The 25,678-nt window shown below is 39.5% G+C and overlaps 2 protein-coding genes across 3 annotated transcripts in view; both read left to right on the top strand.

Annotated features, from left to right (window-relative positions):
• TEC (tec protein tyrosine kinase) overlaps nucleotides 1-25,678 on the top strand; it is a 127,773-nt gene that overhangs the window by 41,697 nt on the left and 60,398 nt on the right. The gene's annotated exons all lie outside the window — the stretch shown is intronic.
• Nucleotides 13,025-13,723, top strand: LOC124520442 (eukaryotic translation initiation factor 1-like). The gene has a single exon (XM_047091315.1). The coding sequence runs from the start codon at nucleotides 13,188-13,190 to the stop codon at nucleotides 13,551-13,553; it is 366 nt and encodes a 121-aa protein (XP_046947271.1). The 5' UTR covers nucleotides 13,025-13,187; the 3' UTR covers nucleotides 13,554-13,723.

Genomic DNA, 25,678 nt, shown 5'->3' with positions numbered 1-25,678 from the left:
AAATGTTGTCTACCAGGGAAGCGCATTGGAGACTTAGCACCTTTTCATTGGAAGCTGGTTACATAGGCACCCTTTGTCTAGCATGTACCAAAATTCCAGACTCCGCAAGGAAAGTAGGTGCTCAGCATTAAACCATGTTGTTTGTTCAAACAGTTTAGGCACAATGAGCTATTTTTATCAGTGCTGGGAATGGTAGGACCCTCTCAGAGTCCAGGTTCCCAGATGCCAGCCAAGGGCCAACCTGGTAAAGAGGCCTTTCTCTAAGCCACTAGGTCTCTAGGACTATTGTGTTAACTCTTTTCTGCACATTAGTAGTAATAGTGACACAAATTATTGAGTACCACATACAGACGAGGCACAGTGCTGGGTACTTTACATACATTATTTCCTTTATTCCTCAAAATAGATGTTTTATTAGTTCCCCCTACTTAAAAAATGAGTGAGGCTTAGAAAGCTTAAAAACTTGTACAAGGTCATACACTAATGAGTTGCAGGGCTGTTTTCTTTAAAGCCTATTTTTGAAAGAACCTTGATAGTCTGGGTAAAATTAGAAAAAAAATCTATTAAATCTCTCTGTAACACAGATGAAATTTTATGTTAAAGCTTTTTGACACTATTTTTGTTTACTACTTTCAGTTATGATTTTTTTTAAAAATCATCTTTTTGGTAGAAGAAAGTCAGCACTAGTCAGGGTTTTTGTCCTGGCTCTGCCACTATCTAACTGGACTTCATGAAACAATATTCTTCAACCCATGTATCTCTTTACGCTCTCAACTCCTCTTTTGTCATCTCTATTTCAACCCAACACGCATTCGATCTTTTACCAAATGCTATGAATTCTCCTTGCCTTCATCACAACCTTATTGCAGTTCCCAACTCCATTCTCTTGGTGGATTTACTGCCCTATTTGATTCTATTCTTGGTCCTTAATCTTTTATTTATGCGGCCATCATAGGGATATTTAAAACCTGTAGCTTTGTATCTTCTTTAGGATCAAGTAAAAACTCCTGAGCTTGGAATGCAAGGTCCTTGATGCCATTTTTCCTTGTCTTCCCTCTTTCCTCCTTCCACCTCCTGCTGAGTCTTCTACCTACTCTTTCACATTATGCCTTTCTTAATTTTTTTCAGTCTACTTGGCATGATACGTTCCTCTGTCAGCCTGTGAGGATCCGTCTGTCCATCCCTCCTTCTATATTATCCATCAAAAATGTGTTGAGTGCCTAGCAAATGCTCATCTTTTCTGACTCACCCCAATGCCTACCTTCTCTGAAGCCTTCCCTGTATCCCTCCCACCAAAGGTAGAATCCCCCCCACCCCACCCCAGCCCTCTGTGCTCTGTGCATGTCTTTGTTGGTGGCACCTTGGTTACCCAGCTTTAACTGCATAAATGTGTCCCCCAGTGGACTTTAAGCTCTTTGAGGGCAGGGCTCATAGCTTTTCCATCTTTGTATTTCCAAAAGTCTAGTGCAGAGTTGAAGATTCAGTACATGTTGGATGGCTGCATGGATCAAAGGAGAGATGGGCAGACCTCAAACTTCAGAAGCAGGCAGGACAGGTTTATCTTAAACATACATCATAAACAACCAGAGAGGTTGTCACACTGCTCATATGTAGAAGAGTCAGGATTTGAGTCCCTCCTATAATGCCACAGGTGCTTTCCTTATTTTATTCCAACATTCTTTGTAATGAGATGCTTGATATTATAATCTTTTACCCAGGTTAATTGTCAGGATGGTGAAGCAATCAGTTCTTAAGTATAATGGCGCATGTTTCTTGAATACTCTGGGTAGCCTCCCATATTTCTCTAGGGTCTTCTGGGTCTTATAGGGTTGTTCTCTTGACCACCCCTGGGAACCTGGAGACTCTTAGTGATATAGACATAAGAGCCTATTAAGGTTCTGAGATGATGTGATGTTTGTCTTTTAGTTGTATCTTTAGACTAGGTAGACCTCCCAGTGGGAAGCATAGGTTCACAAGGCCCTGCTAATCACTACCTGAACATGTATAATTTTCAGCACTTGTTAGGATTCTGGGGAATGGATGTGGACTGGAAAAAACAGTTGCTTTTACAAGTCAATTGGAAGCATTTACATCAGACTCTAGAGGTTACCGTGTAGTTCACCAGCTTGTAAAAAGTAAGACAGTGAGACAGCTCTAAATACTCCACAGACAGAACAGTGGTTAGTGTCCTAGGGGTTTTATTTGTTTTGCTCTGAGAGGTCTCAACTATGTTAACCCATGAAAACTCATTTTCTAGTTGGCAGTTGAGTTTCCTTCTTTTGGAAATTAGATCGTATCAGCTTCTTGTCTTGTGTCTCAGTTTCCTTTCTTGTGCCTCTTCTCCTACTTTTCATTCATATCTGTTTTCTTATTCTACTGTCCTGGATCTGACTTTCCTCATCATTAGTCACTTTAAAGGGCCAAGATCCAGGTCTGAAGTCCTACAATCTGATTTATTCCCTTAATTTGCCAAGTTAATCTATTTTCATTTAATGCTATTCACTTTTTTTTTCTCTAGGAAGCAGAAACCTATTTAAGACAGAAGAGGGGGAGAATACCATTCCTAAAATTTGGGGGGGGGTAACTTTTTATTTTGCTGTAGTTTCAACTTACAGAAAAGTTGGAAGAATAGTACAAGGGATTCTCAAGTAACCTTTATTCAGATTCACAAATTGTCTCTAGTTGCCCCATTTGCTCTATAATTCTCTTGGTCGCTGTCTTTCTCTTTATTTTTTAATTTTATTTTATTTTTAATGTTTATTTATTTTTAAAGGGGAGGGGCAGAGAGAGAGGGAGACATAATATCCAAAACAGGCTCCAGGCTCTGAGCTGTCAGTAGCCCAACGAGAGGCTCGAACTCATGGACTATGAGATCATGGCCTGAGCCAAAGTTTGACGTTTAACTGACTGAGCCACCCTGGTGTCCCTCTGTCTTTCTCTTTAAATGCATGTTGTTCTCTGAACCATTTGAGAGAAAGTTGTAGACATTGCCCCTTTTACCACTTAAAAGGTCTTTGTGTATTGTCTAGGAACTAGGTCCATTCTGTTTTATAACCACAGCATAATGATCAAAGTCCAGATATTTAACACTGATACAATACTATCATCAAATCCAGAGTCCGTGGTCAAATTCATTCATCATGCCACGGATGACTGCATTGCTACTTCTCCACTTCCTCCTCTTGCCAAGTCCTGGATAGAATCCTGGGTTACATGTTGCATTTTGTTGGTCAAGATGTAAAGTTTTTAACTGTCCGTGGTGAGAGGAGGAGAAATGTATAGAAGAGATGCTGTTTTTTTTTTTTTTTTTGTTACAGCCTATAACATGCCAGCTATCATATGAATACTCAGTGATTGTGTGTGAATGCCTACAAATGTGAAATCAGATTTAGAAACCTTTGCAGTCTATTCCCTTTCTCTCATTCTCATGGTCATCATTAGGAGTGGGGAGATCCCCCTCCTCCCAAAGAAATTATTGTAGCCTGGTCCACTAGGATGAGTAAAAATCACTTATTCCAGTTTCCATGTCCTCCCACCTTCAGTTTTAACTTTTATTCTCTCATGTTAAACAGTTGCTAAGGATCTGGCTATGATAGCTGTGGTTCATTCCCTTGAGTATTTGTATTACAATGAGACAAGAAGTATAAGGAAAATCAATATTTTTGTTCAGAAATGGTTACCTAGTTTATCTTATTCATAAGACTTAGCTCTCAGCAATTTTTAGTGACATCAAAAAGTCAAATTTCCCTCAAAGTTTTATTTAACAGTTTTTCCACTGAATATATTCAAAAGACTGTGCCATAGGCACTGAAAGCAATTATGAGAGGAACAATCCCCACAATGTTTGGAAATGGCATTATAGTTGAAATAAATATAGTGTTTCTCCCCACCTCTCTTTTCCCACCTGCCTATCTTGAAAGAAACTTCTCTTGATTGGAAATGTGTGTAACTTGTTGCAGTTTTTTTTTTTTTTTTTTTTTTTTAAAGAACTGTGTTTGACAATCATGATTTTTGTAACATGAGTTTTATTTTTCCCTGTTGCATCATGACCTACTGGGTTGGGGATTCTTAGAAATCTTTGAAGCTACTTTTGTAATTAGTAGTTTCTAGTAAGTGTTTGTTGATGAAGATAGGTATGATAGCACTTATCCTGAGGGACTGTTAAAGAAGAGATCAAATTACATGAGCAGAGGAAGGTTTGGTGGCAAAAGTATAGATTCTGTGGATTTTAGGAGGTGGTGGAGGTTGGAGGTGTTGGAGACATCCACTTGGCCAAGGGTTGGAGTAGGAGCAACGTGGTTCAGGGAATGCCCCTTCTGTACAGAGGGGACAGCACGTGCAGATACCATGGGCATGGAAGGGGGTTTGCTATATTTGTGGAACCGTTCTGTTCTAGACCTATATAGGCTTTTTAAAAAAAAAAAATTTTTTTTTTTTTAATTTTGAGATGGGGAGGGGCAGAGAGAGAAGAAGAGAGAGAGAAACCCACTCTCAGAGTGAAGCCCAACTCAGGGCTTGATCTCATGACCCTGAGATCATGACCTGAACCAAAATCAAGAGTTGGATGCTTAACCAACTAGACCTGTATAGATTTATATAACTGATAATTACCAGTACACATGGATAATTGATTTGTTAGTAAGAAAGAATAATTATACAATTTTAGAGCTGGGAGGCATTTTTAAAATATTTATTTATTTATTTATTTATTTATTTATTTATTTATGAGAGCATGGGTGGGTGAGGGTGAGGTGGGCAGAGACAGAGAGGGAGAGAGAATCCCACCATGTGCGGAGAGGGAGAGGGAGAGAGAGTGCGGAGCCCAGAGTGGGGCTTGAGCTCACCTGAAGCAGCGCTGGAACTCATGAACCGTGAGATCATGACCTGAGCCAAAGTTGGACGCTCAGCTGACTGGGCCACCCATGTGCCCCTAGAGGTGTTTTAAAGAATGACCCCCCAATTTTTCACTTGTGGGGACTGAGGGTAAGGAAATGATCTGCTTGAGTTCACCTAGTAAGCTAGTTGCTAAGCCTGGACCAAAACTCAGACCTGAATGTTCCTGTGTTAGCCTCTGATTGTATAATCTTGGTTCTGGGAAGGATGTAGTATTTGGGGTGCTCAGGTAGGTTGCTTGAGAGTACTTACGAGCTTGTACACAGAATGGGCACTATCTAGTGACTCTTAGGATACCTTTGCTTAAAAATACTAATCACTTCTCTGCCTTGGAAGTTTTGCTCTTTTTGCACCTAATAGTTCCTTTCCTTTATCTCTAGTCCTCCCCTGCCCTCAAAGGTTATAAATGCCTTGCCCTTTTAAAATTACTGTTATTATAATAATAATCAGTAGTAGTGTTATAGCTTTTTCCCTCACAAACTACATAATAATCTCCTTGAGGGCAAAGAAGAAACCTATCACACAATGCCTCGCACCCATTAGGATCTCAAAAAAGGTTTTGTTGACAATAATTACCATGGTGATAGTGTTTTGGGGGGGAGCAGAAAGGTCTTTAGAGACATTGTGGTAATTATTTCTCTTGCAATTTTGTTTCATTTTATTTTTTTTTAGGAGATACATTATTTAAGTTTAGAAACAAAGCTGCATTTCTCCAAACTAAAATGTGGACGTTATTTTCAACTACAGGAGTCTGAACTGTCAGAAGTCCTACAGCAGTTTGAGAAAGTGAAACTCCATTTTGAGTTGTTTCTAGGTTGTTTAGGACATGCTGCATCTTAGCATGGTTGAAACTGGTCAGGCACACACAGGGAATTATCTATAAAAGGGAGCGTAGAAACACCTGTGTTGTTCAGCAATTCATTCTGTGACTCTTAGAACTCCTGCCATTAATGGCCTTTGAATTTTGTGAATATACTGTACTTCTGAGATAAAATATTAAAGTTTGACGATTACTACTTCAGATAATCGAAAATGGTGTAGTCTTATTACTAAAGCTCATTTACCTTTTTAAGTTTTGAAAAAAATTTTTTTATTTTTATTTATTTTGGAGAGAGAGAGAGAGAACCAGCGTGCGACCAAGGGAGGGACAGAGAAGGGGAGACACAGGATCTGAAGCAGGCTCCAGGCTCTGAGCTGTCAGCACAGAGTCCAACGTGGGGCTCAAACCCACAAACCACGAGATCATGACCTGAGCCGAAGTCGGACGCTTAACCGACTGAACCACCCAGGTGCCTTTAAAATTTTTAATCATGGAGAATTGTCTATAATACTTGCACCCTTCCACATTACTGAACACCTAAAATGAAAAATTGCACCCAAAATAGTTGTTTGTTGAATAAAACTAAATGAATAAGAGACTTAAATGAAATCTCTCAGTGATTTTTAATAGATTTTGGGAAGGGAATTCCCCCTTCCCCCAATTATCCTAGTCGTATGAGAAAACTTTTTTCCATTCTATCTTTATTCCACATAATCACATAGGTATAGCTGTTCTTTAATTTTATTTGCCACAGCAAAAAGGAACATGAAAGTTATAATTCCCTGCTCGTGAGATTGTAACATGTGAATTTTTTTTCATTTTAGAGGAACACATATATATAATTGTTTATTTATAAATGGTATATATAAAATTATATATTTATAAGTTATAGAATGTATAAATCTTGAAGTATTATATATAGTTACTAAATCTATATTAATATGTTAATTAATTTTCTGGCAGAAGAGAGGTCATAAGCCCGTACACTTAAAAAAAATTTTTTTTAATGTTTATTTATTTTTGAGAGAGAGAGACAGAGCACAAGCAGGGGAGGGGCAGAGAGAGAGGGAAACACAGAATCTGAAGCAGGCTCCAGGCTCCCAGCTGTCAGCACAGAGCCCGACGCGGGGCTGGAACCCACGGACCTCGAGGTCATGACCTGAGCCGAAGTTGGACACTCAGCCGACTGAGCCACCCAGGCGCCCCAGTCCATACACTTTTATTTGTTACACAGGCCTCACGTCATTTGTCTTGCTCATTATTTGAAGGATTTCGAGTACGTACAGTGTGCTAGGGGTGGAGGAATTAAGGGGTGCAGGACTCTGGCTCCGTTAAGCTTATAGGCTGCTTAAGTTATAGTTCTGCTTTCGCGGGTTCGTAATGACAGACTTTATTCCACTGCATCCACCGGGCTGTGAAGCTGGAGTTCCCATCCTCACACCCCACTGTTTGCCCTCGCCTGTGTATTTCTGGAGTATCTGGGACTCTTACACTTCACTTGCCCTTGGGTTTCCAGGGGTGATAGGGGGTCGTGGCACAGACAGGATTTCAAGGTTTCCTTCTGTTGTTAAATTTTAGTTGGCTTAGATTTCACAAAAGTGCAAGTGTTTTGCATACATATTGCGATACTGTGTACTCGCTAGCATTTCTGTGAAGTGTATCTGCAGATAACCAACAGATTTCTGCACTATTTACTTTGCAAGTGAAGAAACTAGGGGACAAAGCCAGGTCACCTTCTCTGAATTGACATCCCATCTGACTAGATGAACCAAGATGTCTTATCTTTCTGGCTAATGTGCTGTCTGTTAAACCACATTGTGCTAATGACCGCAAAGGGGGCCTGACTTCCTTAAACATAACTTCACTGACCACCTGTATACATAGTTTCCTTCCTCCTTCCCTGCTGTGGCTCTATGTATCAGACCTTCAAAAGGCAGTTCTTTTAACCTTGATGGTTTGTGTTTCTTTTTTTCCTCACTGCCCCCCTGTGAGGTGGGAGTCCTATGCATACAAGTAAATTAGAGTTTGTGGAAGAGAGACCTACAGAGAGAAAAGATTTCTGTGAATGGTTGTGTGAAAGAGGTTGAAAAGGGTTATGCTTAGATGGTAACCCTTAAGAATTTTAAGGCGGGTTTGGTTAAATAGTTCATTTCATAAATACTTGATTCTTCACAGAAAAAACTCACAAGTAACTCAATTAAATGTGAATTTAATCACTCATAGTCAATCCCAACAGGAGAGAACAGTGTCACAGCTGGAAAGGACCCCCTATAAATCTACCATAATATGTTAAGTTTGTTTAACATTTTTTATGAGTTAAGCAAATGGAGTTTTAGGTCGATTCAGTCCCGACTAGGATTGATTACAGTACAACATCAAAATAAATGGTACAGATTTGAATTGTCGTGGAAAAAGGTGAGTAGCTTTATGCTAAAGATCAAATATGTAATTCAGAATTTTTCTTTTCTTAAAGAAAATGTTTATTTCTGAGAGAGAGAGGGTCCCAAGCAGGCACCACACTGTCAGCACAGAGCCCAATGCGGGGCTTGATCTCGTGAGCCGTGTGATCATGATCTGAGCTGCAATCAAGAGTCAGACACTTAACCGACTGAGCCACCCAGGCACCCCAGAATTTTATTTTTAAGTTTTATTTATTTAAGTAATCTCTACACCCAACATGGGGCTTGAACTCATGACCCGAGATCAAGAGACGCATGCTCTTCTGACTGAGCCAGCCAGGTGCCCTGTTTTATTTTTATTTTTTATTTTTTTACTGGGTCATTTCTTTATTTTCAGATGTCCCATTTGATCACTTTTTTTTAAATTTTTTTTATTTTTAACGTTTTTTTAATTTTTTTTTATTTTTTTTTAATTTTTGAGACAGAGAGAGACAGAGCATGAACGGGGGAGGGGCAGAGAGAGAGGGAGACACAGAATCGGAAGCAGGCTCCAGGCTCTGAGCCATCAGCCCAGAGCCCGACGTGGGGCTCGAACCTGTGGACTGTGAGATCGCGACCTGAGCCGAAGTCGGACGCCCAACCGACTGAGCCACCCAGGCGCCCCATTATTTGATCACTTTTTAAGCACGGATGTGATGACTGAAACATCTGTAGGAAACAAAACCCAAATCCACTGGATGAGATAGTATATTCCATGAGGTTCTCGAATCAATTTATCAGCAGTTGTCTGCCCTCCCTTAATTATAGGGAACTGCAGTTGTGGTCTAAGGCTCATTTCCAAATTAATAGGGTTTCTGTGCATTAGAGAGTGAGAGATTAACACTGTGGGCTCTGGGGCCAGATTACCTGGGTTCAGATCCTAAATTTGTTACTTTTTGCTGTGTGACCTTGGACAAGCTACTTAATCTCTACACCTCATTTTTTCATCTTCAAACTGGGGAGAAAGCAGGACTACCCTTCTAGGTTCTGGTAAGGAGTAAATGGGTCGCTGTATGCGAAGGGACCAGGGCAGTTCCTGGCATAGAGCAGGTACCATATAAGCACCGGCAGTTTCTGTTCTAGCTCTACACATGAGATATGTTGCACTCTCACCCACTTTTGTCTTTGTTATATATGTATTTCAAGGTTTTTGCTCTTGAGTCTGGCTTTTCTCAGATCTAGACGTTTTTGCGCTAAGCATAACTGGGTCATTCTCCTAGGATCGCAGGGGATCCACTCTTTGAATTCATCTCTGTTGCTTGCAGTCAGCTGCATTTGGGGGTTCTGGTAACTGGTGGAAATGCATGCCTCAGAGTAAGGCTAGTTCACATCCCGGCATCTCTGAGCCTGTGTTGGTAGAGCTCTCACTGGGACTGTCTGCTCTGAATGTTTTCCTCTGGAAATTTGTGAGTGGAGAGCGTGATGGGATCCTGGCTGTGATAAATGTGCTGCTTCAGTGTGACATTTTCATACACCAGAGGTGGGTCTGCCCTGAAGTTAAAGAAAAGCAAGCATTTAGAGACTTTTCATTCCAGAGCCCTTTCTAAGGTTCCGGGAGGCACCCTAGCAGTTTTGTATTCATAATTTTGCACTTAAAAAAAAAAAGTCTTCTTCTTAAAGCGTATAAGCTTCAGGCCACTCAAAACCTTGATCTGTTTCTACAGAGCGTAAAGACTTTATTTGTCCTAATACCTGACGCCATCTATCAATTCTGCCAGTGAAATACTCCCAAGCACCTCCATTGTAAACCATCGCATCTATAATTGGTTTCTGTCCTTAGAAGTCTTCCTTTCAAGAACAAAGTGTTATATGTCTACTTTAATCTGTTAAATTTATCTTTAATACTTTCAGAGTTGTTTTTTAAAGTACCATACATTCTTTTTAAGTTTGTTTATTTTGAGAGAGAGAGAGAGAAAATGTGCTAGTGGGGGAGGGGCAGAGGGAGAGAGAGAATCCCAAGTAGGCTCCTTGCTGTCAGTACAGAGCCTGACACGGGGCTCAAACTCACGAACCGTGGGATCATCACCTGAGCCAAAATCAAGAGTCAGATGCTTAACTGACTGAGCCATCCAGGTGCCCCAAAGTACCATACTTTTCTTGTTAAGTGAATTCCTGAGTGTGTTATGGTTATAGTTCCTCTTGTGAATAAGTTATTTTTCATTGTATGTTTGTTGTAATTAGGTGCTGTTAATATATAATCAAGCTCTTGATCATTATAAATCTATTTTGTAACTTACCAGTATACCATGCTATTTCTAAATATTACATGGAGGCACAATTTTCTATACCAACTTTGCTATAAAAAGGATTATTTTCTATTAAATTTAATCCAAATAATGGATAAATTTGCTAATTTTTTAAAAGTTAGCAAAAATAAAAGCATTTTCAGTTCTAAGTAGGAATACTCAAAAGGGTAGGATTGAATATTTCTTTGCTGAGCAAATTTTAAACTGTGTGCTGGAGGGTACTATTGATGGTGGAGGAATGTACATAACTAATAACAGCAAACTTTCTGAATTGACTGAAATATAAAATTTAAAAGCAGGGAAGCCTGAGTTTGTAATTCATAATCACTACCAATTGGTGGAGTAAGGAGATTCAAACGTAGGCCATTTGACTTAGAAGTTCCCCAGACATCTCTACCTTAATTTTCTAGCCAAATAAGCAAACAAACAAACAAACAAACAAAAAAAACCATGCCTCTTTTTACTTGAATCAATTAAAAAATTACTACAGTCAATTATTTTGTGGTGGATAATTTTCCAAGCTCTGAGGACACAAAAACATATACAAAGCAAATGTCCTGCTGTCATGGAACTTACATTCTAGAGAAGAAAGGCAGCATACAGATAAACCAATAAATATCTCCCACCTTGAAAAAAAGCAAAGCAGGATGGGAGGGGTGGGGACTTGCATGCTTGTGGGTTTTCTTTCTTTTCTTTTCTTTTCTTTCTTTCTGTTCTTTCTTTCTTTCTTTGGTCAGTGGTCAGGGAATAGAGATCTTAAGAAAAGACAGGCAGGGGGGGAGGGGAAGTCCTTGGGGAGGGGAACCGGGACTGCAAGGCGTCAGGAAAGGCAGGTGGTGCTTCCGTGCTCGGGGAACAGCAGAGAGGCTAAGGGGCTGAAATGGAATGGAGTGGAGTGTAGTGGTGGGGGAGGCCAGAGATCTTTGGGGGCCATGGAGAAGACTTTGGATTTTTTGTTTTTTAATGTGATGGGAGATTTTGGAGGGTTATGAGTGGGGAGTGACAAAATTTAGCCCTTCTGTTCGTGTACTTCAAGGCACTGGGGCACAGTGGAACATGAATTGGCAGAGAGAAGTGACTGTGCCAGCCAGTTTGACCCTGGGGAGGTCATTTACCCAGTCAGTGCCCCAGTTTCTACTCTAAAATGAAGAAACTGGATTATATGAGTAATTCACTAGAATCGTTTTCATGGCCAATTATGATTCTCAGATCTTAAAATAGTTATTAAACATCCACATGTATTGGCAGCAGTTGTTGACTATGGGGAAGAGGAGACCCTCCCCTTCCCACTTTCTGCTCAGACTTTGGAACTTCCTTGTCTCCGCCCTGAGCCTTTCCCCTGAGCCTCACCCCTGCCTCTGAGTAGGTGTGTGTATAGTGGTGTTTCACTGTCTTTTCAACCTGCATTTCTCGGGTTACTACAGTAGATGAGCAAGTCTGTGTATTTACATTGTCCATTGGCATTTACTCTCTGTTGAAGTGCCTGTTTGGATATTTTTCCTTCTTTCCCCAATTAGAAAAATTTCTTACTTATTTTTAAAAGATACATATATTCTGAATCAAACTCATTGTCCCTATATGCTTTGCAGATACTTGTTTGTACTTGGTGGCTTGTCTTTTTTTTTTTTTAATTATGGTGGTAAAATACACATAAAATTTACCATTGTAACCATTTTAAATTGTACGGATCAGTGGCAGTAAGTACATTCGTCATGTTGTGCAACAATTACCACTGTCTGGTTCCAAAGCTTTTCATCACCCCTAACAGGAACCTTGAGAAAGTTCTGTGTGCACTTAGGAAGAATGTGTATCCTGGTGCTTTTGGATGGAATGTTCTGTAAATATCTGTTAAGTTTATTTGGTCTATTTAAGGCTGATGTTCTCTTATTGATTTTCTGTCTGGATGCAAGTAGGGTATTAAAGACCCCTATTATTACTGTATTTCTGTATATTTCTACCTTTAGGTCTGTTAATGTTTGCTTTCTATATTTAGGTGCTTCTATGTTGGGTGCATGAATATTTACAAACGTTATATCCTTTTGTTGGAATGACCCCTTTGTCATGATGTAATGCCCTTTTTTGATTCTTATTACAGTTTTTGTTTTAAACTCTGTTTTTTCTGGGGCACCTGGGTGGCTCCATCGATTGAACGACTGACTTTGGCTCAAGTCATGATCTCACAGTTCTCGATTTCAGGCCCCACATCGGGCTCGCTGCTATCAACACAGAGCCTGCTTTGGATCCTCTGTCCCCATCTCTCTGCCCTGCCCTGCTTGCACTCTCTCTCTCAAAAATAAATAAACATTAAAAAAAAGTCTATTTTTTCTGATGTGTGTATAGCTACCCCAACATACTTTTGGTTTCCATTTGCATGGAAGATCTTTCTTTGTTCCTTCACTTTTAGTCTGTTTGTGCCTTTTACATCTAAAGGAGTCTCAGGGCACCTGGGTAGTTGAGCATCTGACTCTTGATTTCTGTTCAGGTCATGATCTCATGGTTTGTGGGATCGAGCCCTGCATTGGGCTCTGCACTGACAGCAAGGAGCCTGCTTGAGATTCTCTCTCTCCCTCTCTCTCTGCCCCTCCCCTGTTCTCTCTCTCTTTCTCTCAAAATAAACAAATAAACAACAAAAAAATGAATCTTTTGGCCCTAGTCACTGACCCACCTCTGAGGACTCAGCAGCACCACCCTTGACCCCCCTTGCTTCCCAGTGCTCTGTCCCGCGTGCCAACCTTCTCTCACCACCACCTTCCGTGGGCCGTTTCCACCAAGGAAAAGGGATTGTATCTTATGTCTGCTATCTGGAATCTCCACTCTTTTGGCCCCTTTGCTGATGCAAGTAAGGGTGATAATCTGTTTCCTGCTAAAGATTATATCCATAAGCATTCATCGGAGAATAGCAGCAGAAAAATCCAGGGGATTGCTGATGCTTATGATAAAAAGAAACTAGTGAAGGTCTTTAAGAAGAAATTTGCCTGTAATAGTACTATAATTGAGCATCCAGAACATGGAGAAGTAATTCAGCTACAGGGTGACCAGCACGAGGACGTATGCCAATTCATAGAGATTGGACTGGCTGAGGACGACCAGCTGAAGGTTCATGGCTGTAAGTGCTTTTGGCTCACTGAAGCTTTAGTGAGGATTTCCTCACAATGAGTAGAATTTGCCTTCTGTCCTTTGTCACCAGTTTAAAAACCTCACAGCTTATGTAATGTAACCATTTCGGATCCACTTTTAACTTGGACTAGTGTTACTCCTTCGTGCAATGAACTGAAAAGAGCCAAAAAGAAAAAAAAAAAAAGACTGAATCTCTTATAGGCAGCATATAAATGGGTCTTTTTTTTTTTTTTTTTTTTTTTCCTTATCCATATAGCCACTCTGGGTCTTTTGATTGGAGAGTTTAGTTCATTTATATGTAAAGTAATCATTGATAGATACATACTTATTGCCATTTTGTTAATTGTTTTCTGGCTGTTTTTGTAGTTCCTTTCTGTTCCTTTTTTCTTCTCTTGCTCTTTGTGATTTGATGACTTTAATGGCATATTTACATTCTTTTCTCTTTATCTTTTATGTATTTACTATAGGTTTTTGCATTGTGATTATCCTGAGGCTTACATGTTACAGTTTATAACAGCCTGTGTGAAGTTGATAACAACTTGTTTGATCACATTCTAAAACTCTACATTTTTACTCTCCCCCCATGCTTTATGTTTTTGATGTCACATTTTACTCTTAATCTTGTATATCCTTTACTAATAATTGTAATCATAGTCACTTTCACTACTCTTGTCTTTTAATCTATACACCACCTTTGTTAAGTGATAAACCCACTACCTTTACTATATATTTTCTTTTCCAGTGAGATTTATTCTTTCATATGTTTTCTTGTTCCTAATTAGGTGTCCTTTCTTTTCAGCTTAAAAAAGATCGTTTAACATTTCTAGGGCCAGTTAGTGGTGGTGAAATCCTTTGGCTTTTGCTTATCTGGAAAACTCTCTCTCTCCTTTAATTGTAAATGATAACTTTGTTGGCTAGAATATTCTTGGTTGGAAATTTTTTTTTCTTTCAGCTCTTTGATTTTATTGTGCCACTTCCTTATGGCCTGTAAAGTTTCTGCTGAAACAAAAAAATTTTTTTTGCTGCTTTTAAGATTCTTTCCCTGTCTTTAACTTTTGATATTTTAATTATAATATGTCTTGGTGTTAGTCTCTTTGGATTCATCTTATTAAACTCTGGTCTTCCTGGCTCTGGATTTCTGTTTCACTTCCCATATTAGGGAAGTTTTCAGTCGTTATTTCTTTGAATAAGATTTCTGCCCCTTTTTCCCTTTCTTTTCCTTCTGGGATTCCTATAATGTGAATGATAGTCCGTTTGATGTTGTCCCGTAAGTCCCTTGAGCTATCTTCACTTTTTTAAGATTCTTTTTTCTTTTAGCTGCTCTGATAGGGTGACTTCCACTTTTTTGTCTTTGAATTCACGGATCTTTTCTTCTGCTTCATCTAGTCTGCTGTTGAACCCCTCCAGTGTATTTCTCAGTTCAGTTATTGTATTCTTCAACTCTGTGACTTCCAGCTTCTTATTTCTTTGTTGAGGTTCTCACTGGGTTCATCCATTCTGTTCCCAGTTCAGTGAGCATCTTTATGACCATTACTCTGAACTCTTTATCAGGTAAATTACTTATCTCCATTTCATTAAGGCTTTTCTCTTAGGTTTTATCTTGTTCTTCAATTGGGAACAAATTCCTCTGTTTCTTCATTTTTTGGGGGTCTCTGTTTTGGTTTCTATGCAGTAGGTGAACCCCTCTGCCCCCAATTCTGAAGGAGTGGCCTCACAAAGGACATGAACCTTGTCATTCAACCCTGCCCCAAATCTTGTTTGTGCTTCTCCAAGCAGCCTATTATATTTTTCATAGCTCCCAGTAGTTGAGATTATGCCAAGACCTGTCAGTATCTCAAAGGGGGAGAAGATCTTAGCACCTAGATTCAGGCTGCTTGGAAGCCAGACCCATAGACAACAACTTTTAAAAGTATGCAAATATATACAGTTCTTTTGGACCACAAGCATAAACCCCACTGGCCACCAGAGCCAGGCTATCTGGAGGCTTCCTTTGGGCAGAAGTTGCAAAAATTGGGGCTCCAGATGAGTATATAAGCTATTTTCTTGGAGAAGTTTTCTTCTGGGATAGATCATATGGTAGAAACAAGTCTGAATAAATTTAAGAGAATTAAAATTGTATCAAACACCTTTTCTGACCACAGTGGTATGAAAGTAGTAATCAGTTATGTGAAGAAAATGGGAAAATTCACAAATATAAGGAGATTAAACAACATGCTACTGGACATCCAATGGGTCAAAAGAGAAATTAAAAAACACCTTTAGACAAGTGAAAATAAAAATACAACAAATTCCAAAATCTGTGGAATGCAGCAAAAACAGTTCTGAGAGGGAATACATAGTGATAAATGCATACTTCAAGAAACAAGAATGGTCTGAAATAAACAACCTAACTTTATACCTCAAAGAACTAGAAAAAGAAGAACAAATGAAGCCCAAAGTTAGAAGAAGGAAGGAAGTAGCAAAGATTAAACCAGAAGTAAAAGAAATAGAAACTAAAAAACAATAGAAAAGATCAATGAAGTTAAGAGCTGTTTCTTTGAAAACATAAATGAAATCGGCAAAGCTTTAACTAAACTCATTAAGAAAAAAGAAGACTCAAATAAAATCAGAAATAAAAGGGCTGTTAAAACTGAGATCACAGAAATACAGGGGGTCATAAGAAATTACTATGAACAATTATGCACTAACAAATTGAGCAACTTAGAAGAAATTAATAAATTCTTAGAAGCATACAACCTACCAGGACTGAATCATGATGAAATAAAAAATCTGAACAGACCGATTACTAGCAAGAAGATTGAATTGGAACCAAAAACCTGCCAACAGGGGCGCTTGGGTGGCTCAGTCGGTTGAGTGTCCGACTTCAGCTCAGGTCACGGTCTCGCAGTTCATGAGTTTGAGCCCCACATCGGGCTCTGTGCTAACAAACAGCTCAGAGCCTGGAGCCTGCTTCGGATTCTGTGTCTCGCCCCCCCCCCCCCCACCTTCCCCTGCTCATGCTCTGTCTCTCTCTGTCTCTCAAAAGTAAATAAATGTTAAAAAAAAATTAAAAACAAAAACAAAAAAACAAACAAAAAAACCCTGCCAACAAACAAAAACCCAGGACCAGATGCCTTTAATGGTGAATTCTACCAGATGCTCAAAGAAGAATTAATACCAATCCTTCTCAAACTCTTACAAATATAGAAGAGGAAGGAATTCTTCCAAACTCATTTTGTGAGACCAGCATTACCCTGATACCAAAACCAGACAAGAATGTCACAAGAAAAGAAAATTACAGGGCAATATCCCTATGAAAATAGATGCAAAAATCCTAAACAAAATATCAGTACACTGAATTTAATAATACATTAAATTTTTATACACCATGATCAAGTGGAATGTATTCTAGGGATTCAGAGATGGTTCAACATTTGAGAAGCAGTTGATGTGATACACTACATTAGCAAAATGATGGATAAAAATCATATGATCATCTCAATATATACAGAAAAAACATTTGAAAGAATTCAACATCCATTTATGATAAAAACTTCTCAACAAAGCAAATATATGGGGAATGTACCTAACATAATAAAAGCTATATATGACAAGCCCACAGCTAACATCATACTCAATAGTGAAAAGCTGAAAGCTTTCCATCTAAGATCAGGAACAAGGGAAGGATGTCCACTCTCACCACTATTACATAGTATTGGAATTCCTAGCCCGATCAGTTAAGCAAGAAAAAGAAATAAAAGGCATGCAAATTGGAAAGGAAGAAATAAAACTCACTATTTGCAGATGACATGACATTATATGTTAAAAACTCTAAAGAGACCATGAAAAAACTGTTAGAACTAATAAATGAATTCAGTAAAATTGTAGGACACAAAATCACACACACACACACACACACACACACACAAAATCTGTTGTATTTCTACAGACCAATAGCAAACTGTCAGAGACATTAAGAAAACAATCTCATTTAAATTACATCAAAAAGAATAAAATTCCTAGGAATCAATGTCACCAAGGAGGTAAAGGATCTGTAAAAGGTAAAGACCTTTGCTAAAAACTACAAGACATTAATGAAAGAAATTGAGGAAGACACAAATGGAAAGATATCCCATGCTCATGAATGGAGGAATTAATATTATTAAAATGTCTATTCTACCCAAAATGATCTACAGATTCAGTGCAATTCCTATCAAAATTCCGATGACATTCTTCACAGAAATGGAACAATCATAAAATTTGTGCGGAAACCCAAAAGACTCCAAATAGCCAAAGCAATCTTGAGAAAGAACAAAGTTGGAGACATCACACTCCCTGATTCCAAACTTATTACAAAGCTATAGTAATCAAAACAGTATGGTATTAGTATAAAAACAGACATATAGATTGATAGAGCAGAATAGGAGCCCCAAAATAAACCTATGCTTCTACGGCCAATTAATTTATGAAAAAGAACCAAGAATGCACAATGGGGAAAGGACAGTCTCTTTAATGGTGTTTGGAAAACTGGACAGCCACATGCAAAAGAATGAAATTGGACCACTATCTTACACCATACACAAAAATTAACTCAAAATGGATGAAAGACTTGAACATAAGACCTGAAACTATAAAAATCCTAGAAGAAAACGTAGGCAGCAATCTCCTTGATATAGGGTTGGTGACGATTTTTTGGATATGACACCACGAATAAATGCAACAAAACCAAAAATAAAGGAGACTACATCAAACTAAAGAACTTTTGCTCATCAAAGGGAGCCATCAACGAAATGAAAAGGCAACCTACTGAATGGGAGAAAATATTTGCAAATCATATATTTAATGAGGGGTTAATATCCAAAAATATATAAATAATTCATACAAGTCAATAGCAAAAAAACAATCTGATTAAAAAAAGGGCAGGATACAAATTATGGAAAGAGTCCAAATGTCCACTGACTGGTGAATGGATAAAGAAGATGTCATATATATATATGTATATATATATGTATATATATATATACACACAATTGAATACTACTTGGTGATCAAAAAAGAATGGAATCTTGCCATCTACACCAATGTAGATGTAACTGGAGTGTATTATGCTAAGTGAAATAAGTCAGTTGGAGAAAGACAAATATATGATTTCACTCATATGTGGAATTTAAGAAACACAGCAGATGAACATAGAGGAAGGGAAGGAAAAAGAAGATAAAAACAGAGAGGGAGGCAAACCATAAGAGACTCTTAAATGCAGAGACCAAACTGAGGGTTGCTGGAAGGGAGTTGGTTAGGGGTTGGGCTAAATCAGTGATGGGCATTAAGATAGGCACTTGTTGGGATGAGCACTGGGTGTTATATGTAAGTGATGAATCACTGGGTTTTACTCCTGAAACCAATGTTACACTGTATGTTAACTAACTTGGATTTAAATAAATAAATTTTTAAAAAAGGACAGAATATCTGAATAGATATTTTTCCAAAGAAGACATACAGATGGCCAACAGGTAAATGAAAAGATGCTCAACATCACTAATATTCAGGGAGATGCAAACCAAAATCACAATGAGATACTGCTTCACACCTGTTAGAATGGCTGTTATCAAAGAGACAAGAAGAACAGGCATTGCTGAGGATGTGGGGTGCTTTGTTGGTGGGAATGTCAATTGGTACAGACACTACGGAAAATAATATGGAGGTTCCTTACAACATTAAAAGTAGAACTACCATATGATCCAGCAATTCCAGGGTATTTATCTCAAGGAAACAAAAACACTAACTCAAAGAGGTATATGCGTCCTTATGTTTATTGCAGCATTATTAACAATAGTTAAGATAAGGAAACAACCTAAGTATTCATCAATGGATGAATGAATAAAGAGGATTGTATGTATGTACAGTGAAATATTATTGAGCCATAAAAAAAGAATGAAATCTTGCCATTTGTGACAGCATGGATGGACCTCAAGGGCATTATGCTAAGTGAAATAAATCAGTCACAGCAAGACAAATACTGCTTGAGCTCTCTTCTATGTGGAATGTAAAGAGCAAACAAAAACAACAGAAACAAAACAACCCCCCCCCCCAACAACAACAATACAAGAACATCAAGCTTATGGATATAGAGAACAGATTAGTGGTTGCCAGAATTGGGGTGGGAGAAAAGGTGAAGGGAGGCAGAGGCTAAAATATTTAAAATAGTTTAAAACTAAAGTAATCAGCAAAAAAAAAAAAAATCACAACAAAACTTAGACTTCATAGTTTCCCGTATTTTACATAAAAAAACTCTTTAAAGCATCTTTTGAAAGTAAAAATGAGCTGCTTCCTATACATTCTGAGATAATCCATTGGTTCCTAAATTGCAATCACATTTTCTCAGCATTAAGGTTCAAAACATTACACGCAAGTAAATGAGGCTTCCTTAGCATGTCAACATGTAGTTTTCATGGACACCTAAACATCGCTAGAAATATTTTTTGTTTTGTTTGTTTTTATTTAGAAAGAAGTTCAATTAGATTCTTTGTTAATAGTTTCTAGTCCATAAATTTAAATTACTAAACTCTACACATTAACATTCTACACTTCTGTCTTTAGCTTTTGATGGTCTCTATTGATGTGGGAAACAAAGGCAAAAGAAAAAATTAAATTTCCTTACAACTTAACAGCCCATAGATAAGTCCAGAGGGACCTTCCCCTAGGAGCTCGGCTGCCTCTGTGATGACACTTTGCTAAGGGCAAAAGACAATCTTAGCCCAATCCCTCCAGGCTACCAGAAATTCCTTTGGAAACTTCCTTTATCTCTACTCCCCCAAGATATATGTTGGCAATCATACTCCAAGCATATGGCCCACTGATATACATCTAAAGGGTCTCATGACTGAGTTTTTACTAAACAGTAATAAATGACCTTTTCCTGACAGCAGCTAGCCCCCTCAAGGTCTTGGAAACCTTGCTTCCAAAATTCCTTAGAGACTTACATGGCTTTAAGCTATCCCTAACCCCCTCCCAACGTGAAGGTATTTTAATCAGTCACTTGTCACAACCTCAGTGCAGATTTTTCTGCCCTTAGGCCCTGTCCCAAGGTTTTAATAAAACCACCTTTTTGCACCAGAGATGTCACAAGAATTCTTTCTTGGCTATTGGCTGTGAACCCCAACATTTTCTACACCATCTTTGACTATCGAATGTAGGAATAAGGAGTCGGCAAACCTAGGGTCTAGTGCTGGTTTGGTCTTTGGGACCAGGGAGTCATGTAATTACTCTGAACCTTACTAATCTTGTGCCTAAAGGGCAGGGGCAGGGGGTGGGTGGGGGTGGGGAGTAGTATCTGCCTTACCTATTTCATACAGTTGTGAAAATCTTATTAAAAAATGGTAGTGAAAACATTCTGCATCTTAAAAAAAATAGTTATTGTTATTACTTAATGCTCATTTGATTGCCTTTATCTATCGATCATTTGAAAAGTCAGAAAGTATTAGATTATATAAATCCAGATGGCACTGAAGCACCTGGGTGGCTCAGTCGGTTAAGCATCTGGCTCTTGGTTTTGGCTCAGGTCATGATCTCACGGTTCTTGAGTTCAAGCCCCGCATCAGGTTCTGTGCCGACAGCTTGGAGCCTGCTTGGCACTCTATCTCCCTCTCTCTCTGCCCCTCCCCTGCTTGTTGTCTATCTCTCTCTCCAAATAAATAAAAACAAACTTAAAAAAAATAAATCCAGATGGCACAAAACTACATAATTAACACTTGAAAAACTGTATATAGCTTTGATCATTCCTCAAAACAAAAAGAAGGGGGAAAAAAGCAGCTGGAAGGTATCAAAAGGGTCACTAAAATATTCAAAGGGAAGGGCTGTCAGTGTAAACAACTAGACTAAACATAGAACCCTAAAGACTGATACAAGGAAGGCCATGAGAGGAAAGCAATGGATCTTAAGAAAAGAAGGAAGGAAGGAAGGAAGGAAGGAAGGAAGGAAGGAAGGAAGGAAGAAAGGAAGATCATACCCATTAAGCAGTCAATCCCTCCCTCCCAGCCCGACCTCCCCACCCCCACCCCTAGCCCCTGGCAACCAGTAACCTGCCTTCTGTCTCTGGATTTACCTATTCTGGGTATTTCATATAAATAGAATCATATGTTACTTTTTGTGTCTGGCTTCTTTCACTTAGCATAATGTTTTCTAGGTTCATTCATATTGCAGCATGTATCAGTACCTCATTCGTTTTTATATCTAAATAATATTCTATTATATAAATAATATTCTATTATATGGATATACCACATTTTGTTTATTCATCTGTTCATGGGTATTTAGGTTGTTTTCACCTTTTGGCTACTGTGAATAGAGCTGCTCTGCATATTCACGTACAAGTTTTTGTGTAGACCTACATTTTCATTTCTCTTGCTGGGTCATTGGGTGACTATGTTTAACATTTTTAGGAACTGCTAGCCGATTTTCCAAAGGGGCTGCAATTTTTTTGTATCACCCCCCCCCCAGGCATGTATGGGGGTTCTAATTTCTCTACATCCTCACTAAGCCACTTGTTATTATCTGTGTTGTTGATTCTAGCCATCCTACTTAGTGTGAAGAGGTAACTCATTGTGGTTTTGATTTGCATTTCCTTTATGGCTAATAGTGTCGAACATCTTTTCATGTAGCCTATTTCTTTTTAAAATGCAGATGTGCTTGCTGTTTTTGGTTAGGCAGAAAAACCTGTTTGACAGGAACTCCATCTTTTTTTGTCTTTTTTTTTTTATGAAGTAGACACTGGGGTCCTAGTAAATGTTTAGCAATTGGGAATCGAGGGAGAAGCCCTGCTTTTCAGCACTTGCCAGTTTCTGTCGAGTAAGTACTCCCACCAAGGCAGATTTCCAGCCACCAAGGTGACACTGAAAGTGGAGCAGGGAAACGGTGTGCACAGTAGGCTCTCATGAACTGCCATGGGCAGACTCTGTTGCATCAATGGAAGGAGAGAGTGGGCAAAGGGAGCCTCATTTAGGGCTGCCTGGCATCGCGCAACGTGGCTGCTGTATGGCTGGAGGGCTGCCGTTCACCTGTTAGCCTGAAGAGGAAAGAATATAATGTTATTGAGGGTCTAGCACCTATCACCACAGTCTTCTGAGGCAGGTGTTACTATCTTATTTTCAGAGAAATCCAAGGTTTAGAGAACATAGGAAGGAACTCAGTGATTCACAGCTATGAATGTCAAAGTGTTGACATTTGAGTACAAAGCATATTATTGTACTCATTACTATCATTTGTCACAGCAAAAGGGTACAAAGCAAAATCAGCAGAAGGAAAAGGCACATGGGGTAAAGTCCAGAGGAGACCAGGCACAAGCTTGTAAGACCCCTTTTCTCAGTGGAGTCCCATAGGACCTGCTTAAAAACTCCCATCAGTGAGTTGTCTACCAGGAAGCTCATTAGAGACCCAGTGCCCAAGCTTTTTTTGTTTTTTTGTTTTTGTTTTTTTTTACTGGGGACTGGTTGGGGATATAGGCACCCTCTGTCTAGCATGTACCACATTGCAGACTCCAGAAGGCAAAGCAGATGCTCAGCATAAACCATATTGTTTGTACCAATAGTTTAGGCACAAAAAGCTATTCTTACCAGTGCTGGGAATGGTGGGATCTTCCCAAAGTCCAAGTTCCCAGAAGCCAGCCAGTGGCCGACTGTAGAAAGGCAAGTAGACCTTTCTAAGAATAGCAGTCTCGAGGGGCGCCTGGGTGGCTCAGTCGGTTTAAGGGTCCGAGCTCAGCTCAGGTCACGATCTCGCGGTCCGTGAGTTTGAGCCCCGCATTGGGCTCTGGGCTGATGGCTCAGAGCCTGGAGCCTGCTTCGGATTCTGTGTCTCCCTCTCTCTCTGCCCCTCCCCCGTTCACGCTCTGTCTCTCTCTGTCTCAAAAATAAACATTAAAAAAAAAGGAAAAAAAAAGGAAAAAAAAAAAAGAATAGCAGTCTCAAGCCTGCTCTGTTAACTCTTCTCCACACACTAACTAAATGCAAAAATAGGAGAGAAAATTGAGAAAGTCCAGAGACTATGCCTGCTTGTATCTTATTATATCTGCCTTTGCCTCCTAGCGCTTGTATAGAATTGATATATGGTAGGTTTCTAATAATGGGTCACTGAGTTGTGCACATCCTCGTTTTGATACGCGGCTTCTGTGTGTATGTGTGTGCGCGTGTGTGCTGTCTGTAAAGCCTCGGTGCTTAAAAGGTTCTGCGTTGACCTAAATCATGATTAATTACGACTGCTTAGCCCAGACATCTCACTGTAGCTCATCACCCTACTCTGAATTCTCGGTGGCTTTTCTCTCCTGAAAGACCTTCATTTGAAATACCGAGGTTTGCCATTCGTGTCTCGAGTGGAAATATTGTTTCTTTTGTTCCAGTGGCCCCAGACTTCAGACTCACTTTTACATCAGTGAACTTTGACTAAAAATGGAACAGTTTCCTCCACCTGATCTCCTCTGTGTCTGGGTCCTGTGTTGGGGTCACACCTTGCTTTGTTCTCATGAGCAAGGGCTGACTGAATTTTCTGCGTGCTATCCAGTTGTCTCAAGCACATTCAAAGGGGCTTTGCGGAAGAGGAACAGTTCTGGGAAAGAGCTGGGCAGGATACCGTGAGCTGACTAAAACCCAGGTTCCTTTTTTTCTGGGTTACCAGACAGACCAGTTAAAGAAAAGAAAGCTTACCTTCTCTTTGGCCTGCTCTCTCAGTTTTCAAGTGAAGTTGAAATTATTTTCCTGCCCATGGTTTTGCATAATTATTTTTCCACTAATTATGTTAATGTCATGACTGGAAATGTTCTTTATTTAGAGTTAAGAAAAGCAAATTTTCTGAATAAAACAAGAAGCATTGGTTATGATGTTAGACGGCTAGTGTCCAAATCCCAGATTCTGTTACTCACCAGTTTATATGGTGCTAGATTAAAGTGAACCTAACCACTTTGCACCTCAGTTTTGTCATCTGTAAAACGGGGACGATAGTAGTTACTACCTCATAGGCTTGTAGTGAGACTCAATTGAGATATGCATCTAAAACTTGCACTAAACGAATTTAAAGCAAAGTCTGCCATATAGTGAGCCTTGAAGAAAAGTTCGTAATATTGCCCTTACTGTTAAACCCTCAGTGTATGTAAAACTCTGTTCTCTCTTTTTGACTGTTTATGCTGCTTTGAGTAAATTAAATTCCTTACCCTCTACCCCGTACTCCTTTAAAACTTTATTTAATTAACAATGGAAATTTTTTTTTTTAATTTTTTTTAACGTTTATTTATTTTTGAGACAGAGAGAGACAAAGCATGAACGGGGGAGGGTCAGAGAGAGAGGGAGACACAGAATCTGAAACAGGCTCCAGGCTCTGAGCAGTCAGCACAGAGCCCGACGCGGGGCTCGAACTCACATATCGCGAGATCGTGACCTGAGCCGAAGTCGGACGCTTAACCGACTGAGCCACCCAGGCGCCCCAACAATGGAAATTTTAAGATAACTGTTTGAAACAAGTTCCAGTATGGAGAATAAAAACCTGTTCACCATAAAACAAGCCTGGAATATGCTGGAATCAGATAGCCCAGGAATGCGCCTGTGACTCTGGCTTTGAGAGCTGACCAACCACTGACTGGGCTCTTGGTTTTTCTGGGGGGAAAGGAGACTACTTCTCTTCTTCCCTTGGAATGTAGCCCCGTCCAAGTCTCGAGTCTCACAGCCTCCTTCTGCCAGGCCGGACTCTGAGAACATTCTGGTTCCCCTGTTCCTTTCTCCTCTTTCCTTTTCCTTCTTGTGGCCTGCTTGTGTCTCTTAGATCCTGCTGACTTGTTCTTACATCACCAGCTAGAAGTGACCTTCCTGCCCCTGTGATAACCTCCAAGCCCTTCTTGTTCATGCAGGGAATAATTGGCATTTATTTCCTCATGTGAACTTCCTTTCTGGCTGCTCGTTCTTGTCCCCTTCAAGAGGTGGTACTCCTCGAGGTTCTATTCTAGGGCCTTTTTCCCCATTCTGTACTTGCCCTAAAAGGCATTGTCCATTCCAGTGGCTTCGGTTAGCATCTGTGTGCTTCCTGATGACTTCTCCAATCTATATTTCCCAGCCTGATGTCTATCCTGTGATCTAAGAGTTTCCTCAGGCATCTCAACTCCAAAATGTATGAAAAGATGTTCAGGATGTCCCCATCACTCTAGCTCA

Source organism: Lynx rufus, unplaced genomic scaffold (genome assembly GCF_022079265.1).
Source record: "Lynx rufus isolate CCGP_SWC_20201006 ecotype Redwood Valley unplaced genomic scaffold, mLynRuf1.p SCAF_3, whole genome shotgun sequence".
In the NCBI taxonomy this organism is placed as follows: domain Eukaryota; kingdom Metazoa; phylum Chordata; class Mammalia; order Carnivora; family Felidae; genus Lynx; species Lynx rufus.
This window is presented reverse-complemented; position numbering and strand designations above follow the sequence as displayed.